Source organism: Macrotis lagotis, chromosome 1, assembly GCF_037893015.1.
Source record: "Macrotis lagotis isolate mMagLag1 chromosome 1, bilby.v1.9.chrom.fasta, whole genome shotgun sequence".
Classification (NCBI taxonomy): Eukaryota; Metazoa; Chordata; class Mammalia; order Peramelemorphia; family Peramelidae; genus Macrotis; species Macrotis lagotis.
The window spans coordinates 903,359,270-903,374,226 of NC_133658.1; the positions used below are offsets into that span (position 1 = coordinate 903,359,270).

The 14,957-nt window shown below is 52.7% G+C and overlaps 3 protein-coding genes across 4 annotated transcripts; 1 reads left to right on the top strand and 2 right to left on the bottom strand.

The window, feature by feature from the left end:
* Positions 1-290: 290 nt before the first annotated feature.
* DMAC2 (distal membrane arm assembly component 2) lies at positions 291-4,155 on the bottom strand. 2 transcript variants are annotated; one of them, XM_074219155.1, is made up of 6 exons: positions 4,053-4,155; positions 2,874-2,971; positions 2,115-2,195; positions 1,601-1,737; positions 1,332-1,494; positions 291-1,156 (listed from the first exon to the last, which is right to left on the bottom strand). In XM_074219155.1, the coding sequence occupies exons 1-6, from the start codon at positions 4,068-4,070 to the stop codon at positions 940-942; spliced, it is 714 nt and encodes a 237-aa protein (XP_074075256.1). In that variant the 5' UTR covers positions 4,071-4,155; the 3' UTR covers positions 291-939. The 2 variants fall into 2 exon arrangements, with proteins under 2 accessions (XP_074075256.1, XP_074075255.1); XM_074219154.1 differs by having other exon boundaries at positions 292-1,156; positions 2,874-3,103.
* A 31-nt stretch (positions 4,156-4,186) lies between these two features.
* Positions 4,187-10,832, top strand: ERICH4 (glutamate rich 4). Its single transcript, XM_074219156.1, has 2 exons — positions 4,187-4,686; positions 5,512-10,832. The coding sequence occupies exons 1-2, from the start codon at positions 4,525-4,527 to the stop codon at positions 5,668-5,670; spliced, it is 321 nt and encodes a 106-aa protein (XP_074075257.1). The 5' UTR covers positions 4,187-4,524; the 3' UTR covers positions 5,671-10,832.
* On the bottom strand, positions 5,766-12,187 carry LOC141509539 (thymus-specific serine protease-like). Its single transcript, XM_074219158.1, is given in 12 exon segments — positions 5,766-6,674; positions 6,776-6,970; positions 6,973-7,190; positions 7,667-7,808; positions 7,893-8,171; positions 9,026-9,073; positions 9,485-9,562; positions 9,697-9,820; positions 10,441-10,570; positions 10,780-10,879; positions 11,814-11,962; positions 12,057-12,187. Coding segments are annotated over 12 exon segments (1,623 nt in total). The 5' UTR covers positions 12,127-12,187; the 3' UTR covers positions 5,766-6,584.
* Between the last annotated feature and the right edge of the window lie 2,770 nt (positions 12,188-14,957).

The following is a 14,957-nucleotide window of genomic DNA, read 5'->3' on the forward strand; positions in this document are numbered from 1 at the left end:
CCCTTCACCTCCGGGCTTGGGCTCCCACATCTGTAGAGTGGAGGCGATTACAGACCGACCCCTCCCCTGGGTGTGAGAATAAACGATTCGGGTAATGGTTTTACTGAGCCCAAAGCCCCCTCCACCACCAGCAGGGCCATCAGCATCGAGGATAACATCATCGGCATCAGCATTCCCACCCACCACACCCCTTAGGGAGCTTCCAGACTCCAGACTAGTTTCCAACAATGTTTATTATCTGTGTGTGAAGGAAAGGGGGGAGGGGCTAGAGTGACGGAGCCCCAGTTCCCCTCCCTTCTCCCTCCCTCCCCCCCCCCCAGGCTAATGAAACCCATGGGGAGAGGAGGAGGGGAACGAAGCCTGGAATTAATGGACTCAGGGCTATACTCAAGACACTACATCCCGGTGGAGGTTGAGAGGGAGGAGGGAAGGGCCACCAGCATCTTCTGGCGTCTCTCACCCTGGTTTCTGAGGCCACCACTGAAGGCGGGACTGTCAGGGCTTGTCAGTCCCCCCATTTTGCAGATCCCCCTGGCTCGCCCCTTGTTTCCCCCACACTCTGTTACTCCCATTAACCAGTCCCCACTCCTAACCCAGGACAAAGAGAAACGGGGAGACAACTGAATGAGGGAGTCTAGTAGGGGCCGCTCTATCACCCATTTATTCAAGGGTACAGAGAAGCTAAAAGAGAGGGGCAGAACTGTTAGGCAGATCAAACATCCCCAGTCCCACCTCCCCCCACCGAGCATCATTAGGGTAACACCCCTTACTTCCAGTGTATCTAGAAGTACAGGGTAGGGAGGGGGAAAGTGACAACCCTGATGGTATCCTTCTCTTCCAGAACGTTCCCTGTCCCACCTATGCCTTGGAAATACAAGGGAGGGGGGGACCCTTAGAAACTCAGGGCTGACAGTGTCTCTTGGGGGACCTCTATACACTTCAGGTTCCTGAGGAAGGCATTGGACCCACGGGGGTTCCGGGGATGGTGGCTGTAGTCCCTGCTGTCACTATCTCTTCCTCAGAGTGGGGTTCCAGTCCATCAGCATACTCTGACCCGATCACCTCACAATCTGGCAGCATCTCCTCCACCAGAATCTGGATTAAGCCCTTGTTGGACACTGCAGGGAGGTTGGAGATGTCCAGACACCGAAGGTTCCTAGAGTGACAGTTTTGGGCAGTAAAAGGGTATAGACCTGGGGATGGGATAGGGAAACCCATCCTGAGGTCCACATCATTTTATCCCCCTCTGGGCCTTGGTCTAGAGAGCTGGGGGGCAAAAATCCAGAAAAGAGAGGTCAGGAGGTGGGAAGACTCTGAGCCAGATCTCTTACCGGAGGTGATGGAGGCAGGCGAGGCCTCGCTCAGTGACCCGGGGACAGCCAGCCAGGGAGAGTTCCTGTAGGCAGCTGCTCAGAGAGTGCAGGCGGCTCAGACACCAGTCATCCACGTAGGGGCAGCCACACAGCTTCAGAGACCTCAGCCTGGGCAGGTGTACTGGTCAGAGGTAAAAGACAGGGTGATTCCCAACCCCAACCTCAGCAAAGAGGAGGCCCTGCTAAGTCTGCCTCCAATGCCAGCCTGGCCATACCAGCCCCCTCACCCAAGTTTTCCAGCCCATAGTAGTTGATGACACAGCCACTGGCATCCACCTCCTCCAGGGGCAGGTTCTGGAATTGAAGGCAGTTCCGAAAGAATCTATTCTTGTCTTGGGGGAGGATCCACTCCTGGTCCTGGAACCTGAAGGACCAAGGTAGGGAATCCCATCTTAGCATATTCTATCCCTGATTCCCACACTATTACCACTCTTCAAAGTACCCAAATCCATTTGTGAAGATCCCAAATCACTGGAAGTCGTTCCAAGTCCCCCTTCCTGAGTTCTACATTGAGATCCTATTTGTAAAGCACAAAACCCAGGGCCAGCAGGCACCATGTAAATGCTTATTCCCTCCCTTCAAACCCAAGTCTTCGGAAGCCCTCTTGGGGTCCCCAAATCCAAATCTCTCCAAATATCCAGAGGAACCAAATCAGGTTCCCCAGATATCCTACATCTTTCCAAATCTCCCTTTTGGAGTCCTCTTGACACCCTTTCCCTTCAAAAGTCTGGGCTTCCTTACCTGATAGCTCCCCCTTGGGTCAGGACAAAGTGAGCAGCTGCCACATTGGGGCCATAGTGTTTCAATGTATGGCTGAAGACCCTGGGTTGAAAAGAAGGATGTATCTTCAGCATGGGAAAGGAAGTGGCTGGATAATGGGGAGAAGGGAGTCTCTCCCATACCTAGTGAGGAAATCAGGACACTTGGTTCTATAACAGTTTCCCGTTCTACATAAACAAAGAGGGGCTATCATGCCATCCTCTAGTCTGGGCCTTGATTCCAGATTGTTGGGAGAAAGGTGAGCTCTAGGAAGGGGAAGACCCCAGGGATGGAACCCTAGAGCAGATGCCTAGGGGCAACTGGTCTCCATGGTAGTGTGGGCCATTCTTGGAGGTAGGACAATGATTCCCCTAGCTGAATGCTTGTGGCTTTGACTCCCAACATTTCTGCACTGTTTGACTCACGTGTAGACTTTTTTTTTTGTAAAGCAAACAGGGTTAAGTGGCTTGCCCAAGACCACACAGCTAGGTAATTATTAGGTGTCTGAGACAGGATTTGAACCCAGGTACTCCTGACTCCAGGGCTGGTGCTTTATCTGCTGCACCACCTAGCCGCCCTAATCACAGGTAGACTCTTCACCCTCTCTGAACAAGAAGGGGGTTGGACTGTGGGACCCCTAAAGGTCTTTCTAGCTCTGGCATTCTAGGAACAAATAACTCACTTTCCAAGTTGGGCCCTCTGAGTCTCATTGTCCCTCAAAGACCTGCACCCAGAGCTCACTTGTTTTTCCGATATAGATTCCAGCTCCAGAAACGGCGAATCCATTCTCGAATGTACTCCATGTCGTAGAATCGAGAGGTCATGTGGGCTATCAGATTCTGCTTGGGGACACGGTCAGGATTTGGATTCAGATCATAGATGGGGTCAGGGCCTTTGCGAAAGTTATTCCAGCTGCTCATGGCCCTGGGGGTTCCTCCTCCCCACCATGTAGGGCATCCAGCTCGGAGAAGCTAGAGAAACAGAAAGAACAGAGACAGAGACAGAGAGAGAGAGAGAGAGGAAAAGGGGAGAGAGGCAGAGAGAAGAAAGATGAGAAAGGGCAGAGAGACAGAAAGAGGCAGAAAGAGAGGAAAGAAGGGCGGGAGAGGCAGAAAGAGACAAAAGAAGGTCAGAGAAAGAAGGGGAAAGGAAGAGAGGCAGAAAAACAGAAAGAAAGAGAAGAAGGGAGCAGGGGGAGACGTGGGGGTGACGGCTGGGTGGGGCCGGGGCCCCCAGATGTCTCTCTCCATCTTTTCTTGAGTCATTTAAATTCCCCAACACTAACTCAACTCCCTGATTCCTTCTTAAAGTTCAAAATGCCTCCCAGCCCCCATTTGGCCCTGAATCCCCCTAAGCCAGGCCCGAACCCCAAAGTCTCGGTGGGGCCCGCCCCCTTCTCAGGAGGCGCCGCCCTCTCCATCCAGGCTCGGGTCTCCTCCCCCTGCAAGCTCCGCCCCCTCCCCCTGCAAGCTCCGCCCCTCACCTTCCCCGCCCTAGCCGCTCCTCCCCGAAGGCCCATTCCCGGACTTTCCCCGCCCCTCCTTCCCTATGGCACGTGCTCTCATTGGGTGGTTCATCGCTCCCCTTCCCCCTCATTGGCTTGTCAAGTCGCCCGCTCCTGTTTCCCCGCCCCTCCAGCACACTCCACTCTCCATTGGCTGTTCAGCCGGCTCCCTTTGTACTCCCATTGGTCCTTCTGTCGCTCCTGCCTATTCTTATTGGACAGCCCATCGGAGTCTCTGACCAGGGGCCTGCTCCGAAGTTCAACCTTCCCGCGACCCCCGGGTCGCTGACTGAACCAATCATCCCCCCCCCGCAGGTTCATCGACTTTCCGAGATCCTGCGCCCGCCCGAGATGCTGCGAGGAGAGCCGGTGAAGAACCCGACCCTAGGAAACTCTGGCTCCGTCTGGGAACCTACCGCCCTGGGCGCCGCCATCTTGATTCTTGGTTCTGACTAGTCTGCCCGCTCTCCTCTCGCAACGGCTCACTCATTGGCTCTTCCTTCCTTCTCGAAGCCCCGCCCCCGATATGTATTGGCTCCTCCCTCCCCAAAGTCAACCCTTGAGATCACACATTGGCTCCTCTCTCGAGACCCCACCTCTCCCCCTTGAGGCCCCGCCCTCAGCCCGTTCATTGGCTCCTTCCCTTCTTAGGCTCGGCCCCCTGTTAAAGGCGCCGGCGCCGCCTAATTGGGCATCTTCCCGGAGTGCTGGGCTCTGCCCCCGCGCCCACCGGTGCTCCCCGGCGTCTGCCCCGCGCCCCTCCTGCTGCCGGGGGCCTGCCGGCGCCACGGCGCTCGGGGTGCCCCCGGCGGCGGGAGGGATTGTGGGTAGCACAGCCCGGGCAGGGCGGACTTTGGCCCCGGCTGCCTGCGTGGCCCCGAGAGCGGGATGGAGGCCTGGGGGCGGCTGGCCAGGGCCGGGCTGGTGCCGGCGGGGCTGGGGGCCCCCCCTCGGGCCCTGAGAGACCCCAGCGGGGCCTGCGCCTCTGCGGGGCCGGCAGCCGGGGCCCCCCGGCCCGAGGACCGCGTGGTGTGGGTGTGGGAGCAGCTGGTGAGGGGGATGGGCCAGAGACGGGGGGGGGGGGGCAGAGAGAACCAGGGAGAAAGAGATGGGGTACAGAGGGAGAGATGGGGGGCAGAGAGAAAGACGGGGGCAGAGGGAAAGAGGGGGGCAGAGAGAAAGGGGAGCAGAGAGAACCAGGGAGAAAGAGATGGGGTACAGAGAGAGAGAGGGGGCAGAGGGAGAGATGGGGGCAGAGAGAAAGAGGGGGGCAGAGAGAACCAGGGAGAAAGAGATGGGGGGCAGAGGGAGGGAGAGGGAAGCAGAAACAGCTGAAGAAGAGGGACCTGGTTGGGTAGATATGAAGACCCCGAGTTGGTGAGGGAGACTCCTGGGGGACAGAAAAGGGAGCTGAGCAAACCCAGATACACGTACTGGACACACAGTTCTAGGGGCCTAGATACAGATGGAGGGGAGAGACAGCCAGAGGAGAGATGGAGAAAAGACAGAAATGGAGGTGGTAAGATGGAAGAAGTGGGAAAGGAAGGGCCTGGCCCCTGGAAGGGGTGGTAAGAGGGGAGGGGTTGACTCTAGCACTACCCTATCTTGATCTTTCTGCCTTAGATTGTCTTAGAGAGATCCTGTGAGCTAATAAAACAAAGCTAGGGAGAGATAGCCAGAGGTGCATCAGACTGAACCACGGAGAGGAGGGTAGGGGGAACTGGTCACTGGTTAGATGGACCCCCAAGTAGGGAGGTAGGGGTGGGACCATGCTCCAACTGCCAGGGTCGTGGGGTGGGGGTGCCGGGGGAAGCGTGACTGGCTCCCATCTGAGATCTGTCCACTGCCCTCACAAGTGTTCTCCCTCCCCGACAGAGGAGCCTGCGGAGGATGGACATCCAACTCTTTACCCAGCTGTGTACTCTGGGCCTAGAGATCCAGGCTCTTCGAGAAGAGACAGAGGCCGATCTGGAAGAGGAAGGAGGGGGTCTGGGCTCAGCTTGGCTCATCCCAGACTTTGAAATCACTATCTGAGAACCTGAGGAGCAGGAGGGAAGGATCTCACTCCCCCTCCTCAGGGTGTCCAAAATGCCAAGGAGACACAAAAAGACAGCAGACATTCAGATATTCATCCTTATGGAAGACTTTGGATTTTTTGCCCTGTAGGGTTCAGGGATGCCATTGTTTAATAGATGAAGGAGTTTGCCAAGGAGAGGATGTTCTCATTAATAATGATGATGGGGAAAAACTGATTTCTGTGGCTTCAGTGTTGGCAGGTGAAGCCCAGATGCTTGCTGGTTAGGTGCAGATCTGAATAAAGGACCACCGAATGTTCAAAGATTCAGATCGCAGAATATAGAGCTTAAAGAGGCGCTATAGATGATTTAGTCTGTTTAGTATGATTTAGTAGTTTACAGATAAGGAAACTGAGCCTTGAGAAGGAAAGTAACTTGGCCAGGGTCCCCCTGTGGGTTGAGAGCAGAGCAGAGATGACCTGATTCCAGATCCAGGACTCTGCCCACTGAGCTAACCTACTGGTTGACCTAAAGACCCTCCAGAAATGAGAGAGAGAGACATGTTTGCTCATGAGCTGAGTGTGTCTGGATAGCAAAGCAGGAGTTTAGGAGTTTTCAAGGAAAAGATGACTGTTTGCTGAGGTGGTGTGGATGTCAGTGGAGAAGGTGCCGACCTTGTCTTGATGAGACACCTCATTGGTTTCAAAGGGGCAGATCTTGACCAAAACTGAACTCTTTGTGGCTGAGATCCTGGGGCTTGCCAAAAGAGGTTGATTTTTGTACATGTGTGTGTGTGTGTTTGCATGTGAGCTACTTGGGAATGGGGGAAGTGAGGGAGGAGATGAGTTGAATGGGCTCCCTGTGGTCCCAGATTAGGGTAAGAGGAGGAGTTCCACCTGGAGGAAGGGTAACTATGGGCGTATTCCTAGCTGCTCATTGATCATCAGATGGTTTGGGTCTTCCTGCCAAGGCTTGAGCTACTTCTGCCTCCTGTAGCCAGATCTTGAGTTGCTGGAGAATCTTCTATTGAGGAAATGGGATGAAGTTAGAACTGAGTCAGCAACCACCCTATTACACCCCCCCCCATTATTAACCCAATGGTCTTGAAAATAGTCCCTGCTAACCTGGCGCCCCAGGTGTAGGCTGGGTGGATCTGAGGGCTGGGGTGGGGCCATGTCCGAGCAGTGGGATGTGCCCCTCAGGAGCATGGCTGACTCTGAGGGTTCAAGGGCCTGGAGCACGCTCAACACATGCCAAGGATCAATATCGCCTGGGAACAGGAAGAGGAAGGGGGATACTGAGACAAGGAAGGACAGCTGGAAGAGGGAGGGTCTCTGGATTCCCCAATCCACCCCTTACCATTGACAAAGAACACACGGGTAGCCCCAGGGCTCCGGCCACCATAGTAGGTGTTGGTCCTGGTCACAGCTTTGGCCACAGATGCCAATGAGAGCCCAAACACCTGTGCACACAGCTGAAGCTGGGCACTCAGTGTCTTCCGCCTGGAGAAGGGGCAGCTCAGGTCCTCACAGGTGATGTCTGTTGAGGCAGAGGAAGGAGAAGATGGGGAGGAAATTCCAGTTTCACCTAGTAAATGTGTGCTGGGGTCAGAGGTCCACTCAGGTGCACACTTTGGGAGGTTCTCAGGTATATGTGAATTTTGTTAGAGGTCCATGTGGCACAACTAGGAGGCAAATTTAGATTGATTTCCCAGGAGTACTATGGGCCCCCCAGCAGAGGCCTGGAGAGAATCTCCCTTGTGGGAAGATTCCTGTCTTGTATGGGTAGCCCAACATGGCGACCAAAGTCCTGTCCAAATTGGAAACTCTGGGATTGGCATCCATTTGGGAGTGTTGTCTGTGGACCCCAAGCATAGCTGTGGGTGGGTCCATGAAGGAGAGAACTTGATAAACTCGTGATTAGATTGTCAGGCCCAAGACAATGATGGTTGATTGAGATGTTGCCTCCTCTGGGTTTTGTGGCTTTTCAGGGCTGGTGGAGAGAGGGTTACTCACAGTATCCAAACTCAGTACAGGTTTGATAGAACCACTGCCTGTAGCCCAGGCCCACAGCCTGTGGACGGGTATCCTTCAGTTCAGCCAGGGCAGCTGCCTTGGAGCTGGGCAGGCATGGGAGGTCTAGGGCCTTGAGCACAAGCTATGAGAAAGGATTCCTGAATCTCAGAGAGGAACTGGGATCCTCAGATATTTAGGGTCCTTGGTGGCAGGTCTGAACCCTTACCTGGATGGCATCCTGGAGTCCCGAAAGGGGCCCTCTGCTCTGGTTGACCAAGAGGAGGTGGCAGAGACTTCTCACGTCCAGGACAGCTCCTACCTGTTGGTCATACTGCACCGCCGCCCCCACCAGCCCTTCCAGCTGCTCCAGGAGCTCGTCCTGATCCTCCGGGGCCTCCAGGGGCCCACATGCCCTTACTTCTGATTGCAGCAAAGCCTGAGTCTCTTTGCCCTCAGACAGGCCAAAGTCCAGGTCAGAGAAGGCCTGGGCCACAGCCATCAGGCACTACCAGGAGGGAAACTCGGTCAAAATTCCTTCCTCCCTCCTCCCTGTCTGTCTGCCCTTTATCTGCAGCCATTGGTATCAGAGTTGTCTCCTCCCTTAACAGACCCCGGAGTCACCACTTGGGTTTAGTACTGGAAAGGACCTCAGAGGCTCTCTGGTTTCTCCACCCCTCACCCCTGCCCTACCCCTGTGATTCTACAGAGGAGGATATTGAGGCCTTGGGAGTGAAATGCTTTGGTCAAGGTCACACAGGTTCAGTATTAGAACTCAGCTTGTGACAGATCCCGGGAGCTTAGAAATCCTTTGGCTAGCCCTTAACCTTCTGGATAAGGAAACTGAGGCCTAGAGAAGGGAAATTCTCAAGGTCATAGGGTATCAGACTAGAACCTAGTCTTCTGTAGTCCTTCTGGAAATCAGTGGTCCAGTTTCCAAGCCAGGCACTCCCTTCCCAGCCCACCCCTCCCCAAAGTATGTCCTTTAATCTATTAGAATGTAAATGGTTTCCCTACAGGCATGGACTGCCTCCCTTTGTCTTCAGGTCCCCAAGGCAACCCCAGCTGGTGCTTTCAATTCATTCCTCTCCTTCCCCTAGACCACCCTGCAACCCTAGACTACGTATCTACCAGTCCAGTGATAAGTAAATGAAACAATTCCTCCTCCCAAGAAACTTACATTGTAGGACCTGAGTTCAAGTCCAGTCTCAGACACTTAATAATTTCCTAGTTGTGTGACCTTAGGCAAGTCATTTAACCCCATTGCCTTGTAAAAGGCAAAAAAAAAGAAGAGAAGAAATCTGCATCCCAAAGGTTCCTAGTTTTCCCGGCCCAAGATGTCTGATGACCCCTGGAGAGTACCTTAGGTGAACCACCCACTGCAGGGTCAGCCAGGCTTCTGGATACTACCTGGGGGTGGAAAGCACACCAGTGGATCCCAGGTCTGGTCTTCACACATCTTCCCCAATCCCTGCTCCTTTGAAATTTTCTAGCCCATCCCAGCCTCAGTCCCCACCACACACATATTCCCCAGACCCAGGCCCCACAGCCCCTCCCTAATCCCAGCCTCGACTCCCCCCCATACACACGCACACATGCACACCGCACACGCACACGGTTGTTAGAAGCCCATGTGGTACAACTAGGAGGCAAATTTAGACTGATTTCCCAGAAGTACAAAGGGCCCCCCAGCAGAGGCCTGGAGAGAATCTCCCTTGTGGGAAGATTCCCGCCCTGTATGGGCAGCACAGCCTGGCCACCAAAGTCCTGTCCAAACTGCAAACTCTAACTAGCCCACTGTTGATTGATTTTTCTAGTGACCTGGTTGTAACCGGAGAAGTCCAACTGGGCTTGTACAGGAGCTGAGGAGGCCACGGCCGCCCAGATGAGATGGGGGAACTAGGACGATAGGGGTAAAGGTTGGATCATGCCTCCCTTCCCTCCCCCAGAATGAGTGTCACCTTCGACGTGACCTCCCCCCACCCCCCATCCCCTCAACTCCCTCCCTGTGGCCTGGAGAGAGGATGCTGAACCTTCAGCCGGGCCCAGGCAGCCAGGGAGCCAGCATAGGAACCTCCGAAGGCGATCCAGGGACTGGAGGCTGAGATGTTGTAGATGGCAGAGAGATGGACGCAGGCAGAGGCCACGTCAGCCAGGCTAAGGAAGGAAGACGGAACAGAGAGACAAACTACAGAAACAGCATGATCCAGGAGACTGGCTTCGCAAACAAGCCTGTGTTCATTCACATCCTGTTTCTGCCACTTGCCAGCTGTTTGTCCTTGGACAAGTCAACTCTCTTCAGTTTCCTTCTCTGTCAAATGAGGTTGAACTTAATGGTCTCTAAGCTCCCTCCCGTTCTAGACCTGTGGTCTTATCATCCCGTGGTCCCCAGAAAAAAGAGACAGAGATGCTCACACACACTGAAAAGTAGAAGGGGAGGGAGGTCATACAGAGACATCAGGAGAGAAGCAGATGGGCAAATCCCAATAGTTAATATCCTTCCTAGATAAACCCAAACAGACCCTGAGGGCCTCCACAGGTAGGGTTCCCCATGTCCCCAACCCAGAGCACCCACTCATCCGGAAGAATATCCGAGGTGAATGAGGGACTCACACCCTAGGAAGATAGAGAATCTCACCCTGCTGGGAAGAGGACCAGAATGGACCTGAAGGACTTCAGGGTGTTGGGGGGGAGCCCCAATGGGGCCCTTGCGAGGCAGAGGAATGGATGAGACATTCTTCAGTCTCCTTCATTCTCCCTCCCCAACACCTACTCACGCATGACGGCTAGACAGGAAGCGGAGCTGAGCTATGTCTAATCCTCCTGGGGGGATACTGTGTCCATAAAATCTGTGTTCCAGAGATACCACCAGAGCCCCCCAGTGTGGGGCCAGGGTCGCAGGGTGACCTGAGGGAAGGAGATGATGGAAGTGGCCATTGCCATACTCTATACCCACTCATAGCTCATAGTCCAACCAACATGGAAATACCCTCCAGACCATCCAGCCTCAGCCTAAGAAGTAACTACCCCCCCCCAAGCCTTCAGGCCTTTCCTCTTCAGGGTCCCCAAGGACCCTGCCTTTGGGCCCAAGATTTCCTGTCTGCTGCCTTTTATACCTTTAAGCACAGAATTCTGCCCAAGGCTGCCTTCACCCCCGATGTGCAGGAAAACAGGGCCATCTGGTGATGTCCAGTGTCTGGTATTCACCCAGTATCTCTGAGCAGGGCAGAAGGAAGGGATCATGGTCCACATCCTAGGACAGACCTCATTTCTCTGGCCTATCAAGGTTTGCAAATTACTTTCTCTTCAATCACCCAGTGAGGAAAGAGGCTCCCAGTTTTATCTCTTTTATGGATCAAAAACTGGAGTCCAGGCAGGCAAAGTACTTTTTGATGACTACAGGTCCATCACTCCTACTAAAACTATGTGTCCTCTCCTAGCACTAATCCCTAACCCCAATTATCTTACTTCCCTAATGGTCCTGGCCTTCAATACTTCTGTCATCCCAGAGCAAAGGTGGGATTCAAGAGCCAGGGAATTCCTTAGCAAGTCTATGGCCTAGACTCTTGTCTATCACCATGGGGTCATCAATGCCAGGGGACTAGACAGCAAATACTGGGTCTGGACTATTGCTAGAACAGTCCATCCTGGAGCAGGAATGGGTAAGATAATTTGATCTTTGGCATATTTTATTGGGGGAAAAAATTGGGACTGACCCTGAAAAGGAGTGGAAGAGGGGAAGAAAACTCAGACACCTGAATAAGGTTGGGAAAAACTTTGGGGAGGGAATGGGGAATTTTGAGTCCAAGATTTATGAGTCCAAAGAAAACTTTGGATCTTGGGGGTTTATTTAGATAGAAAAGATGGAGTCTAGAAAGAAAGGTTCAAGGAGAGATATCAGATCCTCAAGACCTGTATATGTGTGGAGAGAATTGGGGGGAATGAGCTATTTGCTGGGAAAGAATTTATGTCCAGAAGAGTATTTGGTTATCTGAGATTAAGGGACCTTATTGGTGAGAGAAGTTGAATGGGGGGGGGGGCCTGTTTCTGACCATCAGGACATGATAGAGTTGAGGAAAGGTGAAAAAGTCCTTGAGATGGGGCTGGGAGTGGTCTGCAGGAGAGAGAAGCTGCCATGACTGAGGCTGACCTGGAGGAAGAAGCGCTGATCAGAGCTGTTGAAAGGATCCAGTGGCTGCCAGAGCCAGCCCTCCTTCACTGGACTCGGCTCCTCCAGCTTCTGGACCAACCTAGCCTGTACTTCTCGGACATGATCCCCAAGCAGACTCAAGAGGGACCCTGGAAAAGAGAGGGAGAAAACAGAGGTTCAACCTGGGAGATCTAGGGACTTCTGCAGTCCCTGAGGCTTCAGGGGAGGGGAGAAGGCACACACTTGCAGTGGAGACCCCCCAAAGAGATGCTAAGAGGAGAGGGCCCAGCAGGAAAGCAGTAGTAGGAACCATGGTGACAATGGAGAGCAGGGGATCTAAGCAGCTGGGTACTTCCCCTGGGAGCACCTTATAATATCTCTCCCCCACCCCCAAACCCATTGGCTTCTGACCAGCCCTTAGCTTGGGCAAGCGTCTTTAGAAACAGCCCAAGCTCACCAGGGACGCCTGAAAACCCAGGAGGTGCCTGCCTAGACATCTACATACTCACCCTCCCTTTCTCAGGTTACCCCCAAAGTCAGGCTCTCCTTTCTCTCCTCTCAATCTCTTCTCCCCAAACCCATCCCTAACCTTTCCCTTTTTCTCCCTCCATCTCTCTCAGTACTAGGACCATAGAATCCTAGATTTAGAGCTAGAAAAGATTTTAGAAGCTATTCCCCTACCCATTTTACAAAAGGGGAAACTGAGACTCAGAAAGATTTGCTCAATAAAGAGAGTGGCAGAGCCAAGATTCCAAGCCAGGTCATGTAGAACATGATGCCTAAGTGGAATCTGGAAGGAAACCATGGATTCATAGTGAGATGGAAGGACAGTCCTGACATGAGGGATGGGTGGAGCAGGCATCATGAGTGGGCAGCCGAATGGAGACGAGTATGGCCCGACCATGGAGTGAATGGAGAAAGAATAAGCATGGAATGGAGCTGTGTTGGAAAGAACTTTAGATGGGATCCTACAGCAATGGGATGCTACTAGAGTCTGAGGGGGGAGGGTGACATGGCAGAACTGTCCTTTGGCAGTTGGGTAGGGGGGATCGGTCTGAGACATGAAGCTTAGAGACATTCAAAAGGCTATTGAAGCAATCTAGAAAAAAAGAGTAGGATCCGAACCCCCTTCTAGTCTTCAGTTCTTTGTCCTCAATTTCTGTCCTCCACCTTCCTGCCTCTGGGGCTACCTTAGTCTTTTCCTTCTCTAGCCCTAAATTTCCCCTCTATCTGCCCCCCTTCCCTCCTCAGCTCTCCCTCTTGTCCCTCAGCCTCCCCAAGCCTTGTGTTCTGGGAAAAACCAAGGTTCCCCAGGTGAAGATTATCCCTGCGTGGCAGGGCCAAGGACATCTACACTGCCTTGTCACCCATAAAAAAATGGAACTAGAGAGCAATGGCCCCGATGGGAAGCTACTCCCCAATCTACCGATAACCCAGAAACCTCCTAGGGAGCCCGGACTTTTCAGAGGGAGCCTGGTTCAGCAAGGGGAGGGGGAAGGCCCTCAGCTTGGCCAGCATTTCCCCCTGTTCTCCCTCCTCCATCTGTCCCAGGGATTAGGTGGATTAAGGCCTCAATTAATCTACCCCCTCCCTCTCATAAAAGGGAGTGGGGGAGAGCGTCCTCTATGACCCAAGACTGGTCTCCATGGAACTCAACCTATGGCTGTAACACTGCCCAAAATAGTTAAACTAATACTAGTCTTTTATATCATTTAATATACTTTTGTGACTTTGGCCAAATATCAAAACTCTTCACCTCACTTTCCCTATCTGTAAAATTAAGTTGACCTGGATGACTTCTAAGACCCCTTTCTAGTTCTTAGTCTAGAACTTTCTTCTCTACCCCCCACCCCTCACCAGATAGGTGAATACTACAAAACTAAAAGGCCAGTTGACTTAATCAGATCTTAAATATCAGGGCCAAACTTAATATTTTGGACAACTCTCAAATCACTCCTGCTTTCATTTGTATATTATAGTTGCACTAGGGGTGGGGTTGAGGACTTAAGTTTTTCTGAGCCACAAATGTAAAGGAAGAAGGGACTTCTCCAACCCCATCATTTCAAAGGTAGGAAAATACCAAGTCATACAGGTAAGAAGCTTTGAGGGGCCTGTCTCTGTTCCTTTGTCACAACCAGGCTTTCTCTGGAAAGCCCAGACACCTGGGAGTACCTGGATCATCACTGATCAGAATTTCTCTGGACAGCCTTGCTGGTTTGTTTTTTCTGTTGAGTTTCCAGTCATCACTGGAGCAGCTGCAAATGTTCTTGTTTCAACAGAATGGGGACTTGGTGTCCCCATTTCCCATCAGGCTCAGCCACCCTTCCCTCCCCCAAATCCCTTCCAACCTGCTGAGAAGGCCTCAGGGACAGGCCAGGCTAAGAGGATTGGAGCTGGTGTTTGCAAAATTAGATCATGATGGGGAGGGAGGGAAGAAGAGAGGGAGGGAGTCTGGGCTGGTTTGTGGCCCAGGCCGACCTAGCTACACATATTAAGGCGACAACAATGTTTAAGAAACAAAGAATTGAGGTACCAGGCAAATGAAAGAGTATGAAAAGAAACCAAGATGAGCAAAGATTAAGGCAGCTAGGAGAGGGTAATGGAGACCACAGGAAGTAGAAAGGCATAGAAACAGGACAGATGAGTCAATTTAAGAGGAAAGATGATGCACAGGGTTGCTGAGGTCATTCCTGGTCTTCCCACACCCAATCCTCATTATCTTCCCATCTTCCCAAGAAACCAGATTCTCAAAGATTTTTTTGTTGTTTTATTAAAATGGATAAAATTCTGGGGAGGATAAAGTCCTCTCACTCTCTACTGACTCCGAAAAACTTATCTCGGACTAGGTCATAGATTGGGGCAAGGGTGGGGAACAGTGAGGTTCTGGGAAGGAATAGGTGAGGGCGTGCTCTCAGGTCAGGACTCCAAGATCCTTGGGATGATGACCTGAGCAAAAAGGGTTCATGAATAGGGTTAACTTGGAAAGAGGGGGACCCTGTTGGCTTTCACAAGTAATTGGAAATATACTACCACCCCAAAGATACCTCCAGGAGAGCCACTTATACTCCTGGGTCACCACCTGGAAGAGACCTCTGCTACAATCCATTCTATAGATAAGTAAACTGAGGCTTCAGAGGAAGGATG

Excerpts from the sequence above, each read along its gene's own strand:
- DMAC2 (XM_074219154.1), bottom strand. Across the intron at positions 2,196-2,873 it reads AATCTATATCGGAAAAACAA|GGTCTTCAGCCATACATTGA; the intron begins GTGAGCTCTGGG and ends TTTTCAACCCAG. Across the intron at positions 1,157-1,331 it reads GCCTGCCTCCATCACCTCCG|GAACCTTCGGTGTCTGGACA; the intron begins GTAAGAGATCTG and ends CTGTCACTCTAG.
- ERICH4 (XM_074219156.1), top strand. The coding sequence starts at position 4,525 with ATGGAGGCCTGGGGGCGGCTGGCCAGGGCCGGGCTGGTGCCGGCGGGG. Across the intron at positions 4,687-5,511 it reads TGTGGGTGTGGGAGCAGCTG|AGGAGCCTGCGGAGGATGGA; the intron begins GTGAGGGGGATG and ends CCTCCCCGACAG.